The sequence below is a fragment of the Pipistrellus kuhlii genome, unplaced genomic scaffold, assembly GCF_014108245.1.
Source record: "Pipistrellus kuhlii isolate mPipKuh1 unplaced genomic scaffold, mPipKuh1.p scaffold_m20_p_17, whole genome shotgun sequence".
Classification (NCBI taxonomy): Eukaryota; Metazoa; Chordata; class Mammalia; order Chiroptera; family Vespertilionidae; genus Pipistrellus; species Pipistrellus kuhlii.
Genome location: NW_023425482.1, coordinates 26,825,621 through 26,847,134, shown reverse-complemented (window position 1 = coordinate 26,847,134; position 21,514 = coordinate 26,825,621). Strand labels below are relative to the sequence as shown.

The following is a 21,514-nucleotide window of genomic DNA, read 5'->3' as shown; positions in this document are numbered from 1 at the left end:
CTATATATGGCCACCGTGAGCAATGGAATTAAAAAAAAAAAAATTATTGATTTCAGAGAGGAAGTGGGGGAGAGAGAGAGAGAGAGAGAGAGAGAGAGAGAGAGAGAGAGAGAGAAAGGAACATCAGTGATGAGAGAGAATCATAGATCCGATGCCTCCTGCACGCCCCACACTGGGGATGGAACCTGCAACCCGGGCCTGTGCCCTGACCGGGATTCGAACTGGGACCTCCTGGTTCATAGGTCGATGCTCAACCCCTGAGCCATGCCAGCCGGGCTGAGTAACGGAGATCTTTCATGGTTTATGTAAAGGTATTGAGCTTTTTGCTAAGGGAATTGAGTCACATATTACTCATGTGGTTGAACATGAACTCCTTTTTTTTTTTTTTTTTTAATTGAATGACCAGAAGGCCGGGCCCTCTGACGCTGAGAACCCCTGGGCTCTGGTCTGTGGAGGGACAGGGCTCCCTGGCAGGGAGTACAGAGCCAGCCTCTCCCCGTGGGCGTGGAGTTTCCAGACGTACAGACACCTGTGGTCCACACTCTGCGGTGGGGCTGTGATTGGCCAGGGGCGTGGCCAGTTGGCATTTCCTCAAGACCCGGATGGCCGTGCTGTGCAGAGGCGCTTGGGAAGAAGGGGCTGGCAGGTCCAGGGAGAGGCCTCCACAGGCCCAGGGCCGTGCCGGGCGGGGGCCTCGTGGTGGAGAACTCACCAGTCCTTCCGGTGGGCGCTGGGCCCACGCTGCCGGGCCTGAGCGGGGGGCACAGGCCACTGTCTGGCCACCTGCTGACCCAGCCAGGCCAGGGCTGGCCCAGGGCTTTGTGGACCCAGCGGAGGGTGAGTCTGGAAGCCCTAGAGGCAGGAATCCTTTGGTAGAAAGGCCGGGGAGGGGAGGAGGCGGGTCCCCGACTCCCAGGTCCCTGTTGGACGTGGGACAGGGGCCGCCCAGGCCTGAGGCCCAGAGGGCTCTCTCTCCCGAGCGCCTTCCACCCCCAGACGTCTCCGAGGTGAGGAGCTGTTGGTTCCATGTTTGTTCAACTTGCAGCTCTGGGACTCGGGGGCTGGGGACTCGGGCAGGCCCCCTCGCCGAGGGAGCCTCGGTGTCTGCGTCGGTAAGGCCCAGTGACCATGCAGCTCCTGAGACCTGCAGGACGCTGTCCTTGTGAGGGACAGGAAAGAGGACGGTGCTCATCACGTCGTCGCTCCCCATGGAAACGGGCTGTGCAGCCCCTCCCCCCGCCCCCCCCCCCCCGTCACCCGGTGGGTGAGGGAGGCGATGGCTGGTCACAGTTCCCGGAAGGTGCGCCCCGTGGGCGCTGGTCCGTCTGGCCCTGCCGTTGCTTCTCCTCTGCTGAGAATGCCGGAAAGGTCTCCCCTCGCAGGGCCTCGGTTTCCCCGTCTGTAAAACGGGCCTGGCATGGCCCCCGTGGTCGGAGGCTTCCGGCTCTGTCCCCTTCCCCGCTGGCTCAGCGCCTGCACAGCCTCAGGCCCCGGTTAGCGAGCCTGCGGCAGGCGGAGCCTGGCTTCTCCGTGGCGGCCCCGCAGGCCGTGGCGCGGGCGTTCAGGGAGGACGGGAGGGCCCCCAGGCCTGGCCTGCTCCCTTAGCCCCTAGAAACCAGCTTCGATGGCGCACACTCATCTTCGGAGCTATTCTGTCCGGGTGTCCATCGCCGCGGCCACGGCCTGCGGTGCCTTTCGCATCCCCCCTCCCGCCAGCCACACACTTCCCCTCCCTGAGGTCAGCACTCGCCGCCCCTTTCCCTGCCCCTCCCCTCCCAGTGCCCGTCCTCCGCTGCCCCTCTCCGTCCTCCCTTCTGTCACCCCGGCCCAGGAGCCAGGGGCTGAGTTTGGGGTCTGCCCTGGGGACCAGGCTTCCAGGGCCCCATGGCCCTCCTCCTCAGCCTGACTGCCTCCCCCCCCCCGGCCCTTACCCAGAGCAGCTAAGGCAGGGCATGCACCCCTTGTAGGAAGGAGGAAGGGGGTCACCACAAACCTGGGACCTGCGAGCACCTATCTGTCCTTACCGCACAGCCTCATGGGGGCTCCCCGTAACCCAAGCCGGGGGAGTCAGGAAGAGGAAAGAGCCACAGGAACAATGGCCAGGAGTCTGTGGGTCCAGTCATATCCTCCCCGCCCGCCCTCCCTCCCTTCCGTCCTTGCACCTGGTGTTGGGCTTCTTCAGACACAGTGACTCCTCTGGTATAATGGCTGACAGCTACGGAGCCTTCCTCATGTGCCAGGGCCACGAGGGGTTTTGCCTCCTCATCTCCCAACAACCTTTTCAGCTAGAGAGGATTCGTGCCCGCATAGCAGGCATAAGCCTGCTCCCTCTCGCCTCTGCTGGATCCCGTAATCGGCAGTCCCTTCTCTCCTCCCCTTTCCCCGCCATGGGTGTGGACCATAACAGCCGCACCCTTTCCCCAATGGGTTTCCCATTACCGACTGCCTCTGGCTATAACCCCTCCCTCCCCCACCCACTGGGCAACACCCATAGCCAGGCAGATAAGGAAGGCAGCTATGCTAAGGGGTGTAATGGGCCAGTCCCCTGCTGCTTGGCAGGATAAACTCTTCAGTGAGACAGGCCACTGCCTGGCCACCTGCTGGCTCTGGGGACCCCTGGGCCCTGGGAAGGCGCGTCTGGAAACCCTAGAGGGTCCGGGTGGAGAGTCCCGTGGCTCACACTCCAGAGCTCCCCACGCACACACGGTCAGGCTGGAACCAGCCGTTCCTGAAACCACGTTCTTGTGTAGCCTCGCTCTCCACCCTGTTCTGCCTCCCTCGCTCCTCAGTAAGTCACATTTATAGACACGTGTCTCGGGCTCCGCTCCTGGAAGCCTGACCCAGAGCATCCCCATTCTGCAGATGAGCACACTGAGGTGCCGAGGGGTGAAGTAGCCTGACCAGAGTTCCACAGCGGCGACTGGGCCCCGGGGCCAAGGTGTTTGCTCTGATCCAGAGGCCCATCCTGCCCCTGCCCTCGCGGTGACCCTGCCTGCTGAGGGGGGAGCTGCCTGCTCCCCAGAGGCCATGGCCGCGCAGTGGCAAGACCTGCCGTGGAAGGGAACGGAGGGAGCGCTATGGAGGGAAGCCCAGGGGCAGGCGGGCCTGGCCTGGCAGTGAGGGCAGCCAGGAAGCCTAAAAGATTAAATAAAGAAGGTAGCCAGAGACTGGGATGCCAGGAGACAGGCTTTTATTGGAGAGAAGGGTACCTCCGCCGGCTGCTTCCAGAGAGAAAGAGGCCGGGAGAAACCCGGGGTCTACTTTTAAGGGGAGGATAGGGGACGGGGCTCAGGGTACTCAGTGCACGCTGATTGGTGATTAGGGACCCAGGGACTTAGGAATGGGGGGGGGGGGGGGGCCTTAGGGTATCTGGCAGGTGCTGATTGGTGGTTCAGTGCCCAGGTATGTCTGGCTGCGGATGGGGTTTATGTCTGTCCATCAACTGGAGGAAGGGAGGATCTATCAAAGACCTCCCTGAGAAGGGAGAGCCAGCTGGGTCTGGAAGGAGATGGAGGCGTTTGCGAGGTGGAGGAAGAGGATGTGCCAGGCTGGGTGTTGGGAAAGGACCGGAGGTGGGGCTGTGGGTGTTGTCACGGCGTGTTCGGGCCAGCGGGGCCTGGGACCAGCGGGCGAGGGCCCATCTTCTGTCACCCTCTGAGCCCTTCTCGGACCCCTTGGGAAGTCGTAAGAACGTGGCACGACTTTCCCTGGGAGGCAGGGCAAGCCGCGAAGAGGCTGAGAAAGTAAAGAGGCAAGACCAGAAGGGAGTCTTAGAAATAACTTGGGCCAGATGTGTGTACACACGTGTTCTTGTGTGCATACGTATGCGTGCATCTGTGCATGTGTTCTGGGTGTGTCTGTGTGCTTGCATGCGTGCATGTGTGTGGGCTGGAGGTGGGGCTCTCCAGACGAAGGGAGCAGCCAGCACACACGCGCTGGGGCCGCAGTGAGGGGAATGGACTGAGCTCTCCACTCCCTCCTCTACCCTACTTTTATGTTTCTTCCAGGAGTCATATATTTAGAAACATGCACAGTTATTTTTTTTTCTTACACAAATGCAGCTTACTCTATACCCTGTTCTGCCCTGGTTCTTTTTTTTCTTTCTTTCTTTTTTTTTTTTAATATATTTTATTGATTTTTTTTTACAGATAGGAAGGGAGAAGGATAGAGAGCTAGAAACGTCGATGAGAGAGAAACATCGATCAGCTGCCTCCTGCACACTCCCCACTGGGGATGTGCCCACAACCAAGGTACATGCCCTTGATCGGAATCGAACCTGGGACCCTTCAGTCCGCAGGCTGATGCTCTATCCACTGAGCCACACCGCTTTCGGCCCTGGTTCTTTTTTTCTTTTTTTTTCTTTTTAATGAAATATATCTTGGACATTGATCCACGCCATTCCACTTAGTTCTGCTGCTTGTTTTTCACAGGCTGCGTAGGGTTTCAGTGTGTAAACACACCATCATTGATGACCAATTAGTTAAGGTTTTTTCCCCAGTCTTTTCTTATTATATCTAGTATATCTGATGTGGCCTTATAACTAAGGTCACATCAGATATACTAGAGCATATGTGACTCTATGAATTATGAAAATCCCTACGGGCTAAATCCCGAGGCATGGAACTGCCAGGTGTGGTTATGTGGGATCTGTTGGAAGGTGGAGGTTGTATCTGTTTACCCTCTTACAGCAACGCCTCAAAATGCCAGTTAATTCACAACCTTCCCACGGAGTATCCTCGCCAGCCGACGGGCTGAAAAATGCTGTCCCTTGTTTTAGTTAACGTATTTCCTGTGAGGTTGATCATCTTCTCACCTTCTGCAGATCGATTTGTATTTCCTTTTTTGGTAAACGGTCCATGTTCTTTGCCCACTTTTCTATCACGTTGTTACTTTTTTCCTCATTGACTTGTAGTGCGTCTTGATATGTTAAGACATTACACCTTTGTGACATAGCCAGCAGGTATTATTTTCCAGTCTGTCATCTGTCTTTTCACCAAAAAGGAGTGTTCCTGGTCAATACGAAAATGCTGATTTATATCTGGTCAATTTCATCCAGTTTTTCTTTTGATCTCTGAGTTTTGTGTCATGCTTGGCTAGGTCTTCTCTACTCTGCATTATTTTTAAGACCTTTCCACATGTTCTTTTTCAGCATTTAAAACATTTTAACTTTTTAGTTGTGAAATGTAATGCAGGAAACGTATAAAAAAATGAAAGATACAGCTTTCTGAATTGTTGTAAAGTGATTATGTTCTTGTAATACTTTCATGGTTTAACTCACACGTGTCAAACACAAGGCCCGCGGGCCAAATCCGTCCCGCCAGGCCTTGCAATGTGGCCCGCACCGCGCTGTCATCACTGCACTCCGCTGCGTTTCCATCACAATGACAGTTTATGACTGTTCAGTAAACCATTCGGCCCGCGATTTAGGCTGGATTTTAGATTTTGGCCCCTTCTCTGATTGAGTTCGACACCCCTAGTTTAACTTTTTACATTTAAATCTTGGTATAATTTGTGAGACAAAAAAATCCCTCTTCATTGAAAAAGAATATGTTTTAAAGTGTTTATGGAATATTTCATTTATTTTAAAATATTTTTATTGATTTCAAGAGGAAGGGAAAGGAAGAGAGAGATAGAAACATCAGTGAGGAGAGAGAATCATGGATCGGCTGCCTTCTGATGCCACACACACACCCCTAATTGGGGATTGTGCCCAACTAGAAAGAGAACCATGACCTCCTGGCTCATTGGTTGAAGCTCAACCACTGAGCCACACTGGTCAAGTAGACCCAGAAAATTTTTAGGTGCACCAGAGGCAAACAAGAGTAGTAGTTGTGAGAATTAAAATAGAAAGGCTAACTAAAGCACTTAGCAAATACTCATTACATGTGTTCAGCTAGTGAGACCGCAGTTCTAGTAAAATCATAGTTTTGTCCCTTAAACACACACAACACAGTAAACTAAACAGTAGAATAAGATAGATCCTCCAGATGTAGAAATTACTTTTTTTTTTTACTGGGATTTTCAGCCTCTGTCTGTCAGACTCGATGTGGATGTTTATCCTCATTGGTTGCCTTCTGAAGTCCGTTCAGTTACTATTCGAGTTGTGTGAGAACTTTCATTTCTCTCAGGCATTGCTGGTGATGTCTGTGCTTAATCATCATCACGCATTTTTCTTCCTCACATATTGAGGAAATGTCTGCTCTAGTTTTTAATGTAAATAGTCATATATATATTTTTAATTTCTTTATTAATTAAGGTATCATATATTTGTCCTCTCTCTATTTTTTTTTTTTTTATTGATTTCAGAGAGGAAAGGAAAGGGAGAGAGAGACAGAAGCATCAATGATGAGAGAGAATCATTGATCGGCTGCCTCCTGCACACCCCACACTGGGGATCCAACCTGCAACCCGGGCCTGTGCCCTAACTGGGAATCAAACTGTGACTTACTGGTTCATAGGCCAACGTTCAACCCCTGAGCCATGTCAGCTGGGAGTATGTGTGTGTATGTATGTATGTGTATATATATATATATATATATATATATATATATATATATATATATATGTGTGTGTGTGTGTGTGTGTGTGTGTGTGTGTGTGTGTGTATATATATATATATATATATATATATATACACACATACTTAAATCAAAACACACCTTTTAAAAAGCTCAAATGGTACAAAGTGGTCCAAGAGTATGGTATAAGGGGATAATCCTGTCACGTGTCTCGCCTAGCCCTAGAGCTGGTCTCTGTGTATGCAAGGACACACACATTTAAAACATACACGTGTGCAGCCTTTAAAATTTGAGTTTACTTACTAATATACATTGGGGCTTGCTGTTTTTGTGGCTCACCCCTGTTGCTGAATAATATTCCATTGTGTAGATCTACTGAAACTGAGGGTTCTTATGACTTGCATTAAATTTAGTTTTATTCTTTTTCTTTATTTATTTTAATTACCTCTTATTTTGTTTCTTAATCCTCACCCAAGAAATTTTTCCAATGATTTTTAGAGAGAGTGGAAGGGAGGGGGAGAGACACACAGAGAGAAACATCCATGTGAGAGAGTCTCAGTGATTGGTTGCCTCCTGCATACATCCCGATCAGGGCCAGGGATGGAGCTACAACCGAGGTGCATGCCCTTGATGGGAACTGATCCCAGGACCCTTCAGTCTGGGGGCTGACGCTCTGTCCACTGAGCCAAAGCAGCCAGGGCTTAGATTGTGTTCTAAATCCTCCTACTGTAGAAACAGTGTTCCCTCTCATTCTCTTCACAGGCCTGCCTGTCCCCCAGCTCATCAGCAGCCCCGGAGGCGCTGGAAGACGGAGTCCGGACCTGAGTCCCGGGCAGGCTCAAGGCCACATCTTGATCCTCGGAGCCCTGAGTGGAGTGAGCCTCTGGGGACACCGGGAAAGACGTCAGCAGGGCGTCGTGCCTCCAGCTGGACATGCCACTCGCGAAGCTGATTGGACCCTACTCAGATGCTGCCTGAAGCTGGCCCCTGGGTATGTTGGCTCTGGGGCCTCTTGGGAGGGACACTGGTGCAGGCCAAGGTCAGACTGGCCCTGGACAACCTGATTAGAACCACAAAGCAGCCCGCAGTGTGTGGTGCCTCTGCTGGGCCTGCGTGTGTATGGGGAGAACCAAGCTGAGCACCAAGCCTGGCTTTTACGAGTAGGAGCCCGGGTCCCGGGGGAGCTCAGCAAATGTCCGCGGTGCGCCATGTCTAGCGGGGTGCTTGCACCCCTTTGTGGGGGGGGCAGGGTCTCGGGGGGTCCTCAGGGGGAGGCCGGAAGGGTTCATCAGGCCGTGTGCAGGGAGGGCTCTGCACCAGTGGGGGGTGCGAGGGGAAAGTCAGTCTGTCCCTGAGTCTGCCAGGAGCCGCGGGGGGGGGGGGGGGGGGGGGGGGGGGGGGGGCCTGGGAGTCAGGAGAAGAGGAGGTGCCAGTCAGTGTTGGGGGAATGTGGGGGTGTGCCCCGTCTCCCACTCCAGAGCCACACAACTCAGATGCCCAGGATTCTGCCCACTCCTCAGCAGGGCAGACCCCCTAAGGCTCCAGAGGGTGGGGCTAGCGGATCTCCCGAGAGCTCTTGCTTCTCTCCATTTCTTCGGTTAGAATTTGACAGTTTTGTTTGAAGAAATGTCATTAGTATCCCCAGTACCTCTAACTCTCTGTCTTTTTTTCCCATTGATTTTTAGTGGAAGGGAGGGGGAGAGACAGAGAGAAGCATCCATGTGGGAGAGACACATTGATAGGCTGTCTCCTGCACATGCCCTGACTGGGGCCAGAGATGGAGTCTGCAACCGAGGTAGGTGCCCTTGACCGGAATCGAACCCTTCAGTCTGAGGGCTGATGCTCTAGCCACTGAGAAACTGGCTATTTCTTTTTTCCCTTATTTCCAACCACAGTATGGACTGTCTCCACGGACACCCTAGAGCGTCTAGGATGAACCAGGAAGCCAAGTAGGTGACCTTTCCCCTTTGCCTCCTCTCTGTTTCTCCCATTCACTCCTTTCCTCCCCCACCCACTGCCAGGACATGCCATCTCCCTGCCCCCAGCTCCCTACCCAGATTGGCCCCATGGGCCTGTCCACAATACAACAAACCTACATTTAGCCACCATTCATGAGAGTGAACATCACTGGACACAAAATCAGCAAGGGCCTACGATAGCATCTAACCTATTTGATAGAGGGTATAACTGAGGCCCAGACAGGGAAGGGACTTGCTGAAGGTTGATTGTGAGTGTGTATCAGCCAGGACGGGCTTGTTTATGCTGCGTAACAAACAACCTACAAAGTCCCAGTGTCTTAAGAGAGCAAATGTTTATTTCCTGCTCCTAGTTCTTGTCTATTACAAATCCACTGGGACCTCTGCTCTGCATGGTCCTCTTTCCTGGGCCCCGTCTAAAACAGCAGCCACAAGCTGGAGGACTGCCAGTCCCTGTGGTTGCAGATCGAACCTGTTCGGGTCCACCTCATGGCCCAATATGGCTGCCCAAGGCTCAGCCATCACATCATCCTTCCAGCCACAGGAAGAAGGATACACAACACTACATCCCGTTGGCCAACACTTAATGACCTGGCTGCATCTGACCGCAAGGCTGGAAACAGAGTCTATTCCGGAGGATGAGGGGATATTCAGGGGTTCTAGTGCTGAGGAACAAGGGGAGGGCCAGTTTGGGGAGACAAGTGCTTAACTCAGACAGAGAGCACCATCGAGGGGTCCATGGGAAGGACCATTCCCAGGGCACCGTCTACAGTAGGGGTGTCGAACTCAATCAGAGAAGGGGCCAAAATCTAAAATCCAGCCTAAATCTCGGGCCGAATGGTTTACTGAACAGTCATAAACTGTCATTGTGATGGAAACGCAGCGGAGTGCAGTGATGACAGCGCGGTGCGGGCCACATTGCAAGGCCTGGCGGGACGGATTTGGCCCGCGGGCCTTGTGTTTGACACATGTGGTCTACAGGGAGTGAACGAGGCCATTTCAGAGCCAGGACACAGGCTCAGTTGGTTTCCCCCAAGCTGCCTTATCCCCTTGCTCACCTATCCCCTGTTCACCTGTCCCCCCAGCTCACGTATCCCCCCCAAGTTCACTTGTCCCCCAGCTCACCTATCCCCAGGTCATCTACTCCCCAGCTCACCTGCCCCCAGCTCACCTATCCCCCCAAGTTCACTTGTCCCCCAGCTCCCCTGCTCCCCAGCTCACCTGTCCCCCAGCTCACTTGCCTACCCTGTCCCTGCAGGGCCAGCTCCTCATGGACCCCATTAGCTTCAAGCTGGGCACCAAGAACCAGTGGGGTGAGCTCGTGAGTCTGCTCAGCGATCACCCAGAATGGCTGAATGCCAAGGTGAAGTTCTTCCTCCCCAACATGGACCTGGGCTCCAGGGCCGAGGGCCCAGGCCCCGCACAGAGGGTCCTCCTACAGCTCAGGGAGCTGCGCAGCCAGGGCCGGGTCACCTGGAGGGCGTTCATCCACTGCGTGTGCATGGAGCTGGATGTGCCCCTGGAGCTGGAGGTGCGGCTGATGAGCACCTGGGGCCACGGAGACGGTAAGGGGTGCAGAGGGGCTCCGGGAAGATGGGCCCCACGTGAGTCACACAGTTGTCTCAGGGCAGAAACACAACTCCATGGTTCTGGACACGTCCTAGGGCAAATTCCCTGCTGCCATCACATCAGCTGGGGACCTCCCACCGGGTACCATCCCCGTTGTCCAGGGAGGCAGGATACAAGGAGAGAAAGAGCTGGGTGACTCCTTGCAGAGAGGAAATGCCAAGTAGCCCATCATGCCCCGGAGCTTCCTTCTTGCAAGGAGGTCAGAAGCAGGCGCGGGGAGAGACCTCTGACCTGTGCTGCTAGTTGCACATTGAACCTGGTCAGGTCCGGGGGCGTTTCTTGGGCACCTTCTGTTTTCACAGCGCTGTGTGGAGACAGTGAGAACTCACTCTACGCCTCCACCACAAGGCAGCGTGCAGGAAATGCAGAGGGTTCACCATGGGCACATACACACCTGCACACATCTGCATGCATGCCTACATACATGTGCGCTCACACATACCCGGCCATGCACAAACCTATACATACACACACATGTCTGTCCCCAGCTGCCTTCTCGGCTCATCACCAAGCTGTGCCCTCCACAGATCGCTGATGGTAAACTTGATCTCTCTCTTGCTGGGGACCCACCCTTTGGGGTGAGCCCTGAGCCAGCCATCAGTGCTGGTCCCAGCACATCCCATGTGTATTATATCCCCCCCCCCTCTCTCCCAGGGTTTCCTGGTCCTCCGGAAATGGGTGCAGAAAGCCAGCCTGAACCTCAGCTCCCCCTGGGTGAGGCCTGGGGTCGGGGAACAGAAGGGGGTGGTGAGCATGCTCGGTTCCTGTGTCAAACCCAAAGAAGGCCACTGGCTGGTCCCAGCCATTTCCCTCAGCCCCTGATCCACCTGCCTGTGTCCCCGGCCCCTTTCCAATCAGGGGCCTTTTATTTGTTTTTCTTTCCTTTTTTAATATATATTTTATTGATTTTTTTACAGAGAGGAAGAGAGAGGGACAGAGAGTTAGAAACATCAATGAGAGAGAATCATCGATCAGCTGCCTCTTGCACACCCCCTACTGGGGATGTGCCCGCCACCAAGGTACATGCCCTTGACCGGAATCGAACCTGGGACCTTTCAGTCCGCAGGCCGACGCTCTATCCACTGAGCCACACCGGTTTCGGCTTACTTGTTTTCCTTGCCTCATGGCTCTGGCCGGTAGTTCCGGGACCGTGCTGAATAGAGGTGGTGAGAGTGGGCATCCTTGTCTTGTTCCTGATGGTAGAGGAGAAGCTTTCGGTCTTTCACCACAGACTGCGATGCTCACAGTGGGTTCAGAACCTTCATTGCTATCGATGGGGGGACATTTCACTTAGAGGCACGCACGGCAGTACCAGCAAGCTCCAACAGGAAACATCTCACCCGTCACCCCAGCCCCCCCACCAATCCAGACTGTCTGTCCCGGTCCCCGGTCCCTGCTGGCCCTGATCACCGAGCTGCCTTCACTCAGCCCCTGGGTGTGGATCCACGTGTCTGCCTGCCTCCTGTGGGTGAAAGGGAGCTCCCCAACATACTGGGCACCTCCCTCCTCGGCCCCGAAACCTCGCCCCTTACGCTGTCCTTCGTTTTTTCTAGGCCTCAAGCGGCCTCACCAGAGCTGCGGGTCCTCGCCCCGCAGGAAGCAGCTCAGGAGGCAGCAGTTCGGTGGGTGCCCGGGTGGGGCGGGACCTGAACACAGGCACTGGGCTGCCCTGGGGCCAGGACACAGATCCCAGACTCTGTCCCCTGCCCACGAGCCTCCAGGGGCTTAGTGGCTCCCTGTAGTCCAGGCTTCCATGAAAGAAGGATGGAAGGTCCTGCGTGGGCAGAGGAGGGGGCGGAGTCTGGCCAGTGGGGCCTCCCCCAGAGATGACTCAGCTGAGGGAGCAGGAAGCAGCCCTGAAGGACAGGGTGCAGCTTTGTCATTTCGCTGCCTCCAGGGACACCCCGCGTCCTCGGGGTTGAGGGCCCCAGGGAAGGGGGGCCTGGGCCCTCGGGGGCCGGTTTAGAGGTAAACAGGATGCCAGGGAGAACTCCCCCAAAGCGGGAGCCCCGAGACACACGGGGAGAAGACATGGGGGCAAGGAGGACTGGCCAGGGGACTGGGAGAGACGGCACATCCCTCATTTTCCATCAGCTGTGAGGAAGAGTCCTGCTCCCCGCCAGGCCAGCTGTCCCACCAGCTGGGAGACCCAACCCCCACGGGGCACAAGGATACAAAACAGACTGCCACCTCAGGGCTCCCGCTGGCCCTCCCCCACTGCCCGCCCCCCCCCCCCCCACCACAGTGGCCCCAGTCTCAAGCCAGTACCTGGCACCATGGGGGGGCCCAGTTCCCACAGTTCTGATTGGTCAGTGCCGGGGTCGCTAGCACCCGCCCTCCCCTGCCCCCGGGGCATTACAGAGCTGAACCGGTGGGGAGGGGCACAGATTCCTCAGATCCTGCAGGAAGAGGTGGTTCTGATAAGAAAGTTGCAAAAAAGAAAAAAGAAGAAGCTGCAAAGGAGGGGCCCGCTCCCCTTTCCCCATCGTACTGAAAACTCTACCGGCCCCCGAGCTGTTGCAAAACAGAGAGCCGTGACCCCCACCTCCCCACCTGGGGAAACAGCTGCCAGAGTCTCTGCTTCGGCAGGAGCAGTGCCTCCCCTGGGTCCTCGTGCCCCCCCCCGCCCCCCACATATACACCGCTGGGCTGTAGGGTCTCAGCAGCCAGTCCTGGGAGGGGGAGGTTGGGGGCGAGGGCAGGCCTCTCGAACCTCATGCCATCTCCCTGCCCCCCCGCAGAACTGGCCAGGAGGTACCTAGAGCAGCTGAAGACCTGGGCCCAGCAGCGCCATGGCGGCCAGCTCCCGGGGCCAGGGCAGCCCCTCGCCTTCCCCGAGGCCTACGTGCCCCCCATCCTGCAGTGGAGCCGGGCCACGGCGCCTTTCCGCGCTCGGGAGGGCGCAGAGGACGGCGCGGACGTGAGGCTCCAGGACCTCTTTGGCCCCGGGGCCGGGGACAGGGGCCCGCGGGTGATGGTGCTTCTGGGGAAGGCGGGCACGGGCAAGACCACGCTGGCCCGCTGGCTGTGCCAGAGGTGGGCCGCCGGCCAGCTGGACCGCTTCCTGGCCCTGTTCCTGTTCGAGTTCCGCCAGCTCAACCTGCTGGCCGAGGCCCCGACGCTGCCCCAGCTCCTCTTCCACCTGGGCCTCCGTCCCGAGGAGGACCCTGACGCCGTCCTGCAGTTCCTGGAGTGGAGCGCCAAGCAGGTCCTGCTCGTCTTCGACGGGCTGGACGAGGCCCTCCACCCCGACCCCCGCCCCGGGGCGCCCGGCCCGGCCCTCGCCCTCTTCTCCGGCCTGTGCCGGGGGGCCCTCCTGCCCGGCTGCAGGGTCCTGGCCACCTCGCGGCCGGGGAAGCTGCCGGACTGCCTGCCCGCCGAGGCCGCCACCGTCCACCTGTGGGGCTTCGACGGGCCGCGGGTGGAGGAGTACGTGGGCCGCTTCTTCGGCGACCGGCCGGCCCGGGAGGCGGCCCTGGCGGAGCTGCGGGCCAACGGGCACCTCCGGAGCATGTGCGCGGTGCCCGCCCTGTGCCGCATCGCCTGCCTCTGCCTCCGCCACCTGCTCCCGGGCATGTCTCCGGGTCAGTCGGCGGCCCTCCTGCCCACCGTGACTCAGACCTACGTGCAGATGGTGCTCGCCCTGAGCCCCCGCGGGCACTGGACCCCCGAGGCCCTGAGGGGCCTGGGGAAGGTGGCCCTGGGCGGGCTGGAGGCCGGGAAGGTGATCTTCTCTGCCACGGACATCCCTCCCTCCGTGATGGCCCTCGGGGCCGCCCTGGGCCTGCTGACCTCCTTCGGCGCCTGCACGGGCCCCGGGCAGCGGGAGACGGGCTACGCCTTCACCCACCTCAGCCTGCAGGAGTTCCTGGCTGCCCTGCACCTGATGGCCAGTCCCACGGTGGACGAAGACACGCTCGCCCGCCACGTCACCCTCCATTCCCGCTGGGTGCTGCGGACCAAAGCCAGGCTGGGCCTCTGGGACCACCTCCCCGCCTTCCTGGCGGGCCTGGCATCCCCCGCCTGCCATCCCTTCCTCGCGCAGCTGGCGGAGCAGGGCGAGGGGTGGGTGCGCGCCAAGCAGGCCACGGTCCTCCAGGCGCTGAGGAGGCTGGCCACGCGCAGGCACACGGGGCCGAAGGTGGTGGAGCTGTGCCACTGTGTGGGCGAGACGCAGGAGCCCGAGCTGGCCAGCCTCGTGGCCCGGAGCTTCCCCGGCCAGCTGTCCTTCCATAACTTCCTGCTGAGCTACGCCGACCTGGCCGCCCTGACCAACGTCCTGGGGCACCGGGAGGCCCCCATCCACCTGGAGTTCGAGGGCTGCCCGCTGGAGCCCCGCTGCCCGGAGGCCCTGGCCGGCTGTGGGCAGGTGGAGAGCCTCAGGTGAGGAAGGGGGGTGCGGGGAGCTGGACGTTTGGGCGCGTGAAGGCCTCCACGCTGGCAGAGCCACTGCGGGAGGCTGGAGAGGAATCGTGGGCACCAGGGAGGGCGGGCCCTTCTGGTCCCTTAGCCTGTGACACGGTCAGGAGCTCCGGGCCTCACCGGGGCCTCTGGGGTCCGCTGGATCTCCTTTGCTTGTGGGACCCGGATGGCCATGGGCTGGAGCCGCTGATCCAAGGCTCTGTGACTTCCGTGTTATTTAACCTCTCAGCCTGAGTGTCTCCGTCCCTCACGTGAATCAGTAATAAAACCTGCCTCCTGGGAGGTGAGATGATGCATGAAAAAAACACTTCTTAGCACAGCTCCCGGCACACAGTCATGGGCTCCATGTGTGTAGTAGCTAGAGAAAAGGCCAAGCTGCAGTAACAAAGAGCCCCTCACACACACACACACACACACACACACACCCAATTTCCAAAACAGAGTGGGTTCAATGCTGCAGCGTTTTCTTTCACTCAGAGTCCAGGTCAGCGGGATTGCTCAGCTCCACATGGCCGCATGGGGGCCTGGTTCCTCCCATTCCTGCTCCATCGTCTCCTCGGGCATGTTGATCTGCAGGGTCAAAGCTGAGTCAGGGGCACATCTGTGCTCTGGCTTGGGGAGAGGAAAAGAGAGGTCATGGATTAGACAGTCCGTGTGGTCAAGCTCACTCCTGGAAATAGGGCACATCTCCCAGATGGCATCTCCCAGATGGCATTTCCCAGCCTCCCTTGCAGCTCAGTGTGGCCATGTGACTATGTTCTCCCAGTCACATCCCAGTGTGAGAACATAGTCACATGGCCACACTGAGCTGCAAAGGAGGCTGGGAAATGCCATCTGGCTGAGAAACCATCTTCCTAGGCATAGCTCCGTGCATGGAGGATGGGTTCCAGTGGACAGTTAGCAGTCTCTGCCATATTATGTATTTGTTGCCACTACAACCATTGCAACAACAGCAATAACAATTACTACAATTTTCCCCCATTAATCCTCACCCGAGGATATTTTCCCATTGACTTTTAGGGAGAGGAGAAGAGAGAGGGAAAGACAGAGAGAAACATCAATGTGAGAGAAACACATCGATTGGTTGCCTCCTGCATGGGCCCTGACCAGGGTCTGGGCCAGGGCCAGGGAGGCTTACAACCGAGGTATGTGCCCTTGACCAGAATCAAACCGGGGACCCTTGGGTCCACAGGCCGATGCCCTATCCACTGAGCCAAACTGTCTAGGGCACATGTGTCAAACACAAGGCCCGCGGGCCAAATCCGTCCCGCCAGGCCTTGCAATGTGGCCCGCACCGCGCTGTCATCACTGCACTCCGCTGCGTTTCCATCACAATGACAGTTTATGACTGTTCAGTAAACCATTCAGCCCGCGATTTAGGCTGGGTTTTAGATTTTGGCCCCTTCTCTGATTGAGTTCGACACCCCTAGTCTAGGGCAACAGCTACTATTAATGTTACTGTATTTATTCGGAGGAGGGGTGGGCATGACCTCTAAGCCTCGCCCAGCCTTGATGACCTGCCACCTTGCCTCTTCCTGTGGCAGCTTTAAGAGCAGGAAGTGTGGGGACGCCTTCGCAGAAGCCCTCTCCAGGAGCTTGCCGACAATGGGGAGCCTGAAGAAGCTGGGGTGAGCCGGGACTCAGAACCCAGAGGGGTCCTCGGCTGGGGATGCTGGAACTCTCCTCCCTCCCCTCAACCCTACGCAGGGCAGGTGGGGGCCTACCCCCTCCCGTCCCCACTTCTCCCGTCCGCCTTTGCTTACCCTGTAGGTTAGCCGGAAGTAAGATCACTGCCCAAGGCATCTGCCAGCTGGTGCAGGCTTTGCCCCTGTGCCCACACCTGGAAGAAGTCAGGTGAGTGATCTCCAGGAGGGTCCGCCCGCCGAGGGAAGAGGCCATGCCCACGGCTTGCATGTTCCGTGGGACCTGACGGGTAGTTTTCCATGAGGCTCAGAGCGGGGCGGCATCGGTCTAATAGCTGGGTGGGGCTGGATCCAAACTCATGGCTCCTAAAGACCCCAGACAAGTGCTTCTCTCATCCAATATTTTGGGCCATTTTGAAGGAGGTTGATTTTGAGGGCCCTTCCCTCTCTCTGTGACCCTGACCGGGGGATGGCAGTACGTAGGCTGGTGGTGGGCACTGTGGGTACACATAAATGCACGAATCATATGCACAATCATGCACAAATGCATGAAACACACACACGTGCACTTTTCTGCTCACTTAAGTACATGCCCCACATACATGCCCATTCCAAGGTGTGCATATGTGCCGCACACTCACACATGCACACTTAGATCCACATGTACCCTCCTACCTGTGTCTGAGATGAGTGGCTGGAGAAGGTTGGGGCCAGGGCACCTCCTCGGCAGCTCGCTGGCGGGCCCGCTGCCACTTGGCACCTTTGTGAGATTTGAAAAAGGCACCCCTCATCCCGGCAGGTGCATCAGCTGGACCACAGCTCTGCTCTGTCCCCCCCCCGCGGGGTGTCTCCATGCATGCTCGCTGTGCCTGATGGGAGAAAAGATCGAGGTCACCCTCGATAACTAGAGAAGTCAATGTCAACAAGTTCAGCACTTCCAAACATGTTTCTTGACCAGACTGGTCACACACAGAGGCACCGCGAACTCTTCCATTCTTCGGCCCCTCCAGCTAGGAACCCAGGCAGGACTGGGCTGTGGTTCCATTCGATAGGCGAGGGATGTGAGGTCAGGGCTCTGGTGAGTCAGGGCCAGAGCTGAAGCCGGAAGCGGCACTTCCTGCATCCCCGCCTATGCCACTCATCACCTGGGAGGCAAGAGGCCCTGATGAACTTGAACCTCAGGCACATCCCAGACATTTTCCTGAGAACAGGGAGCTGGGTCTCCTCATCCCACCTCAGGAAGCCTTCATAGTCCACCCGCTGGGTCCCTGGGGCCACCAGGCAGGAACTCCCCAGAGGGACTGAAGGGGGCAGCATCGAGGCCAGGAGAGGGCCTTTCTCCCCAGCTGGACCTATTGAATACCATAGAGCAGGTCACCCACTCCTTCTGGGACCGTATATGGTGTCTCCCCCATGCGGGTGGCCATGCCTGTCCCTTGCCCACTGGAGCGTCGAGGGGCCCCCACCCCAGGGCTGAGGGACTGGGTCTCCCTGCAGCTTTCAGGACAACCAGCTCAAGCACGAGGAGCTGCTGAACATCATGGAGGTCCTCCCTCGCCTGCCGAGGCTCCGGAAGCTTGAGTAAGAGGCCTTCTCACCTGCCTGAGTCGCCCTCCGACCTTAGAGAGCGAAGGTCTGGGGCCCGTGAGACAGGGGATTCACTCCTGACACCTTTGCCTCAATCACGCAGTCTGAGCCACAACAAGGTCTCCATGACGACCCAGCTCAGCTTGACCAAGATGGCAGTCACGTGCCCGACTATCAGGACGCTGCAAGTCAGGTGAGCAGAAGGCGTGGGAGTCTGGCCCTCGGGGTCTTGAGAAAAGAGGAGGGGATAGGGAAAAGAGGGAGCCGCTAGTGTGTAAGATGCCCACGCTTGAGTTTGTTTTACTCACATCAGTGTGCCCAGTGCCTTGCGCAGGCCTGGTACCTGGTACCCAACAAGTCGTGAATGAATGGAAAGAGGGATGGAGGGACCAACAGAGGGATGAAGGAATGAATCAACAAAAGGGGGAGGAGGGAATCTAGGAAATATAGGCAAAGCTCGGAATTAGGCGCCCCGCCCCCCTGTGTCGCTCTCCGTGGTGCTGAACCAGCGCTGCCCGTTTGGATGACCGGCAGGTTAAGTGTTAACGCCTCTGAATCCTAAAACCCAGGAGCTCCCATAAAAATCTCTGTGTTCCTGATTTTTATGATCTCTCTCGTAAAAGTGGTCTTCCTGACTTTTTGAAACATTCTGGGTTCGTCAAGCAATGCATTGTCACAATTTGACCTGTCTGATTCAGAGCCCCTTAGCCAGTGTGGTGAGGGTCCATCACAAAATCCGCTTTCTCTGGCGGGTTGGGACAGCATGGGGTGCGCAGGTAGGGGGCGAAGTGCCGGTTTCTGGTCCACGGGTTTCACGGCTTGATGTCTGGCCCTGCAGGGAGGCGGACCTCATCATCCTTCTCTCCCCGCCCCCCGAGACAGCGGCAGAGGAGCGACCTGGGTAAGAAGTCAGGGGGGTGGGGGGGCTGGTTTGGGCTCGAGCAGTCGTGGGCAAAGGGGGCCAAGGGTGCTGAGGGAGAGCTGGGGCGTGGGGGTTCTTCCTGCTGCTGCTGCCCTGAGAAATTGGGAAAGGACTTCCGCTTCTGCTGGCCTCTCCGGACCACATATGGGTGCTGGAGGGAGGGAGCATCCTCAGAGGTCCAGAGGGAGCCCGCCCCTTGGGGTGGGGGTGAGGGTGAGGGTGGGGGAGGCATGAAGAGACTGTTAGACAGCGTTACTACATGGGGGAACGTTTCCTAACTGCAAAACATAAAAAATAAATAAAAAGAAAAGGCAGTTACGGTGCCTACATCGTATGGCTGTCCTGAGAATTAAACAATTAATACATTACTGCTTCGAACCCGGCTGGCATCCAGTTGGCACTCAAGTGCTGGCTGTTCCAGCTGCGCTTGGGTCCCAGCTTGGCCAGCCCTGGGTGGCCAAAGGAAGGGAAGTTGGCTTTCTGTGAAAGAACATTCCAATGATACTTTCCCACACCACTCCCGGCGAGACTCTGAAGCAGATGACATTGTATGTCCCTGGGCAAGTCCTTTCCTGACTCCGAGCCTCACTCCCCTCAGCCATGCAGGGACTCAGTAGGACCACTATCCTTTCCCCCATCCCCCCTGACTGCCCGGAGAGGTGGTACCCAACACCGTAGCCACCAGCCACATGTGACTATTCAAGCTTATATTCATTAAAATGAAGTGAAGTGGGCATTTCATGTCACCAGTCACATCAGCCACGTTTCAGTGCTCATTGGCCATAGGAGGCCCGTGGCTCCCACAACGAGGAGCCCGGATACAAAACCTTCCCATCACCCCAGGAAGGTCTGTGGATGGCACTGATCTCCAAGTCCGTGTAAACCTGGCTCACGCCGTCCCAGGTCTGTCCAGGCCCAGCCCACCCCGGGCCCAGTGGAGGGACCTGAAGCGGCTGAGGCTTTCCACAGCCTGGCTCACGTGTGGCCCGTGTTGCTGGCCTTCTGACCCCCGGGTGGGACATCTATCTGCCCGTGGAGACCAGGGCATCTTGAACAACTGCGGCTGCTTTTTACCGAGCTTCTCTTTGGTGCCTGTGGTGGGCACGTGATCATAGGTCGCCCCGCCCGGTCCTTCGGTCGCTCTGTACGTCAGGTATTGTCATTTCATGTCAGAAAAGAGAAAACGGAGGCTCCGAGGGGTGGCGGGATTTGCCCGAGGCCGCACGGCTGTGCAAGGCAGAGTCAGAATTCTAGTCAAGGATCCATGTGACGCCAAACCGCTTGCTCCTGCTGCTTCACCGAATAGTGCCGTGAGCACCTGCAAGCAGCCGGCTTTGCTGCTCAGTCACTGCGGGTCACGCTGAGGAGTCTTCAGTCCCTAGAAGCCAAGAGCAGAGCCCAGGCCAATGTCAGACTTGCTCTTGCCAGATCCCCAGACGCACGGGGAGACGCCAGCCAGAAGGAGGCTCAGCCCAGAAGCCTGGCCCTCAGGTACCTCCATGGGGTCCATGTTCTGCAGAGGAGGGCTGTGATGTGGGCGGAGGGTGCCTTCCCAGGGGCGGGGAGGGAGAAGGGGAAAAGCAGACCTGGGGCGGGGAAAGGACACGAATCACCCATCCCAGCCTGAACAAGGAGCATCTGGCAAACAACAGCAGCAGTAGCTGTAATGTAATGGGCCCTCACTGTGTACTGGGCGCTGTGGTATTGTATACCCGTTACCTCATTGTTATTCTTTTTAAAATATATATATTTTATTAAATTTTTACAGAGAGGAAGAGAGAGGGATAGAGAGTTAGAAACATCGATGAGAGAGAATCATCCATCAGCTGCCTCTTGCACACCCCCTACTGGGGATGTGCCCGCAACCAAGGTACCTGCCCTTGACCGGAATCGAACCTGGGACCCTTCAGTCCACAGGCTGACACTCTATCCACTGAGCCAAACCGGTTTCGGCTCATTGTGATTCTTTTGAAAAGGTCCACATTATTGTTCCCATTTGACAGAGGAGAACATTGAGTCTCAGACAGCCTAAGGGCCCTGTCCAAGGTTACCCAGTGACTGAGAAACAGGGCCAGGATTCAGCACCAGGTCTGCCAGCCTCCTGGTGCCCCCAGGTCCCATGCCTCGCAGCGGGGCCAGGAGCTAGAGCAGGCATCGTGCAGCTTCTGGCCCTGAGCCCCTCTGCCCGCTCCGCCCCCCACCAGGCTGCCGAAGTGCCGGCTCACCGTCCAAGACGTGGAGGTGCTCATAGCCCAGCTCCAGGAGGGCCCCCGTCTGGAGGAAGTGGAGTGAGTACCGGGGACGCTCTGGGGCAGAAGACAGGAGGGCAGGAGAGGGCAGGGCAGGCCTCCGTGTGGGGTGGGCAGTGTGGGGAAGGTGCCTCCTGAAGGATCTGGGCAAAGCTACTCTAACAGCTGCCACCGTTTCGTGCTCGCTCTGAGCCAGCTGCATTGACACACATCCTCTCAGTGGCTCCTCACCTCTCTGGGACATTGCTGTTCCCATGCACATGTTACAGAGGAGGGAATGACGTCACAGAAAGGTTAAGTAGTGCTCGAGGTCACACCACTAGGAAGTGTCCAGGCCAGGGTTCAAGTTCAGACAGCCTTACTCCAGGCCTCCTCCTTGTGACCACGGCCATGGAGACCTGCAATGCGGGAGCCTCACCACACCTGGGTCTGTCTCCCAAACCACAGGCTGCAGGGTCCCCTCACCTTGCCTCCTCCCCCCCTCTCCCCGCCCCCAGCCCAAAGGCAGGTGGCTCTTCTGGCTGGAGAAATTGCCACGATGTCCAGCTCCTGGGCAGAGCCTCTGGAG

The 21,514-nt window shown here is 57.2% G+C and overlaps 1 protein-coding gene across 2 annotated transcripts in view; it reads left to right on the top strand.

Moving 5' to 3' along the window:
* NLRC5 (NLR family CARD domain containing 5) overlaps positions 1-21,514 on the top strand; it is a 65,298-nt gene that overhangs the window by 10,992 nt on the left and 32,792 nt on the right. The window contains exons 2-14 of one of the 2 annotated variants that reach the window (XM_045582841.1): positions 7,281-7,509; positions 8,414-8,467; positions 9,753-10,059; positions 10,778-10,837; positions 11,677-11,745; positions 12,865-14,506; positions 16,090-16,173; positions 16,316-16,399; positions 17,686-17,769; positions 17,879-17,968; positions 18,614-18,676; positions 20,126-20,188; positions 20,902-20,985. In XM_045582841.1, coding sequence (XP_045438797.1) covers positions 9,765-10,059; positions 10,778-10,837; positions 11,677-11,745; positions 12,865-14,506; positions 16,090-16,173; positions 16,316-16,399; positions 17,686-17,769; positions 17,879-17,968; positions 18,614-18,676; positions 20,126-20,188; positions 20,902-20,985 — 2,618 coding nt within the window. In that variant the 5' untranslated portion in view covers positions 7,281-7,509; positions 8,414-8,467; positions 9,753-9,764. Of the gene's footprint in view, positions 1-7,280; positions 7,510-8,262; positions 8,314-8,413; positions 8,468-9,752; positions 10,060-10,777; positions 10,838-11,676; positions 11,746-12,864; positions 14,507-16,089; positions 16,174-16,315; positions 16,400-17,685; positions 17,770-17,878; positions 17,969-18,613; positions 18,677-20,125; positions 20,189-20,901; positions 20,986-21,514 lie in introns of those variants that run through there. The other variant, XM_036440291.2, reaches the window with a different exon arrangement.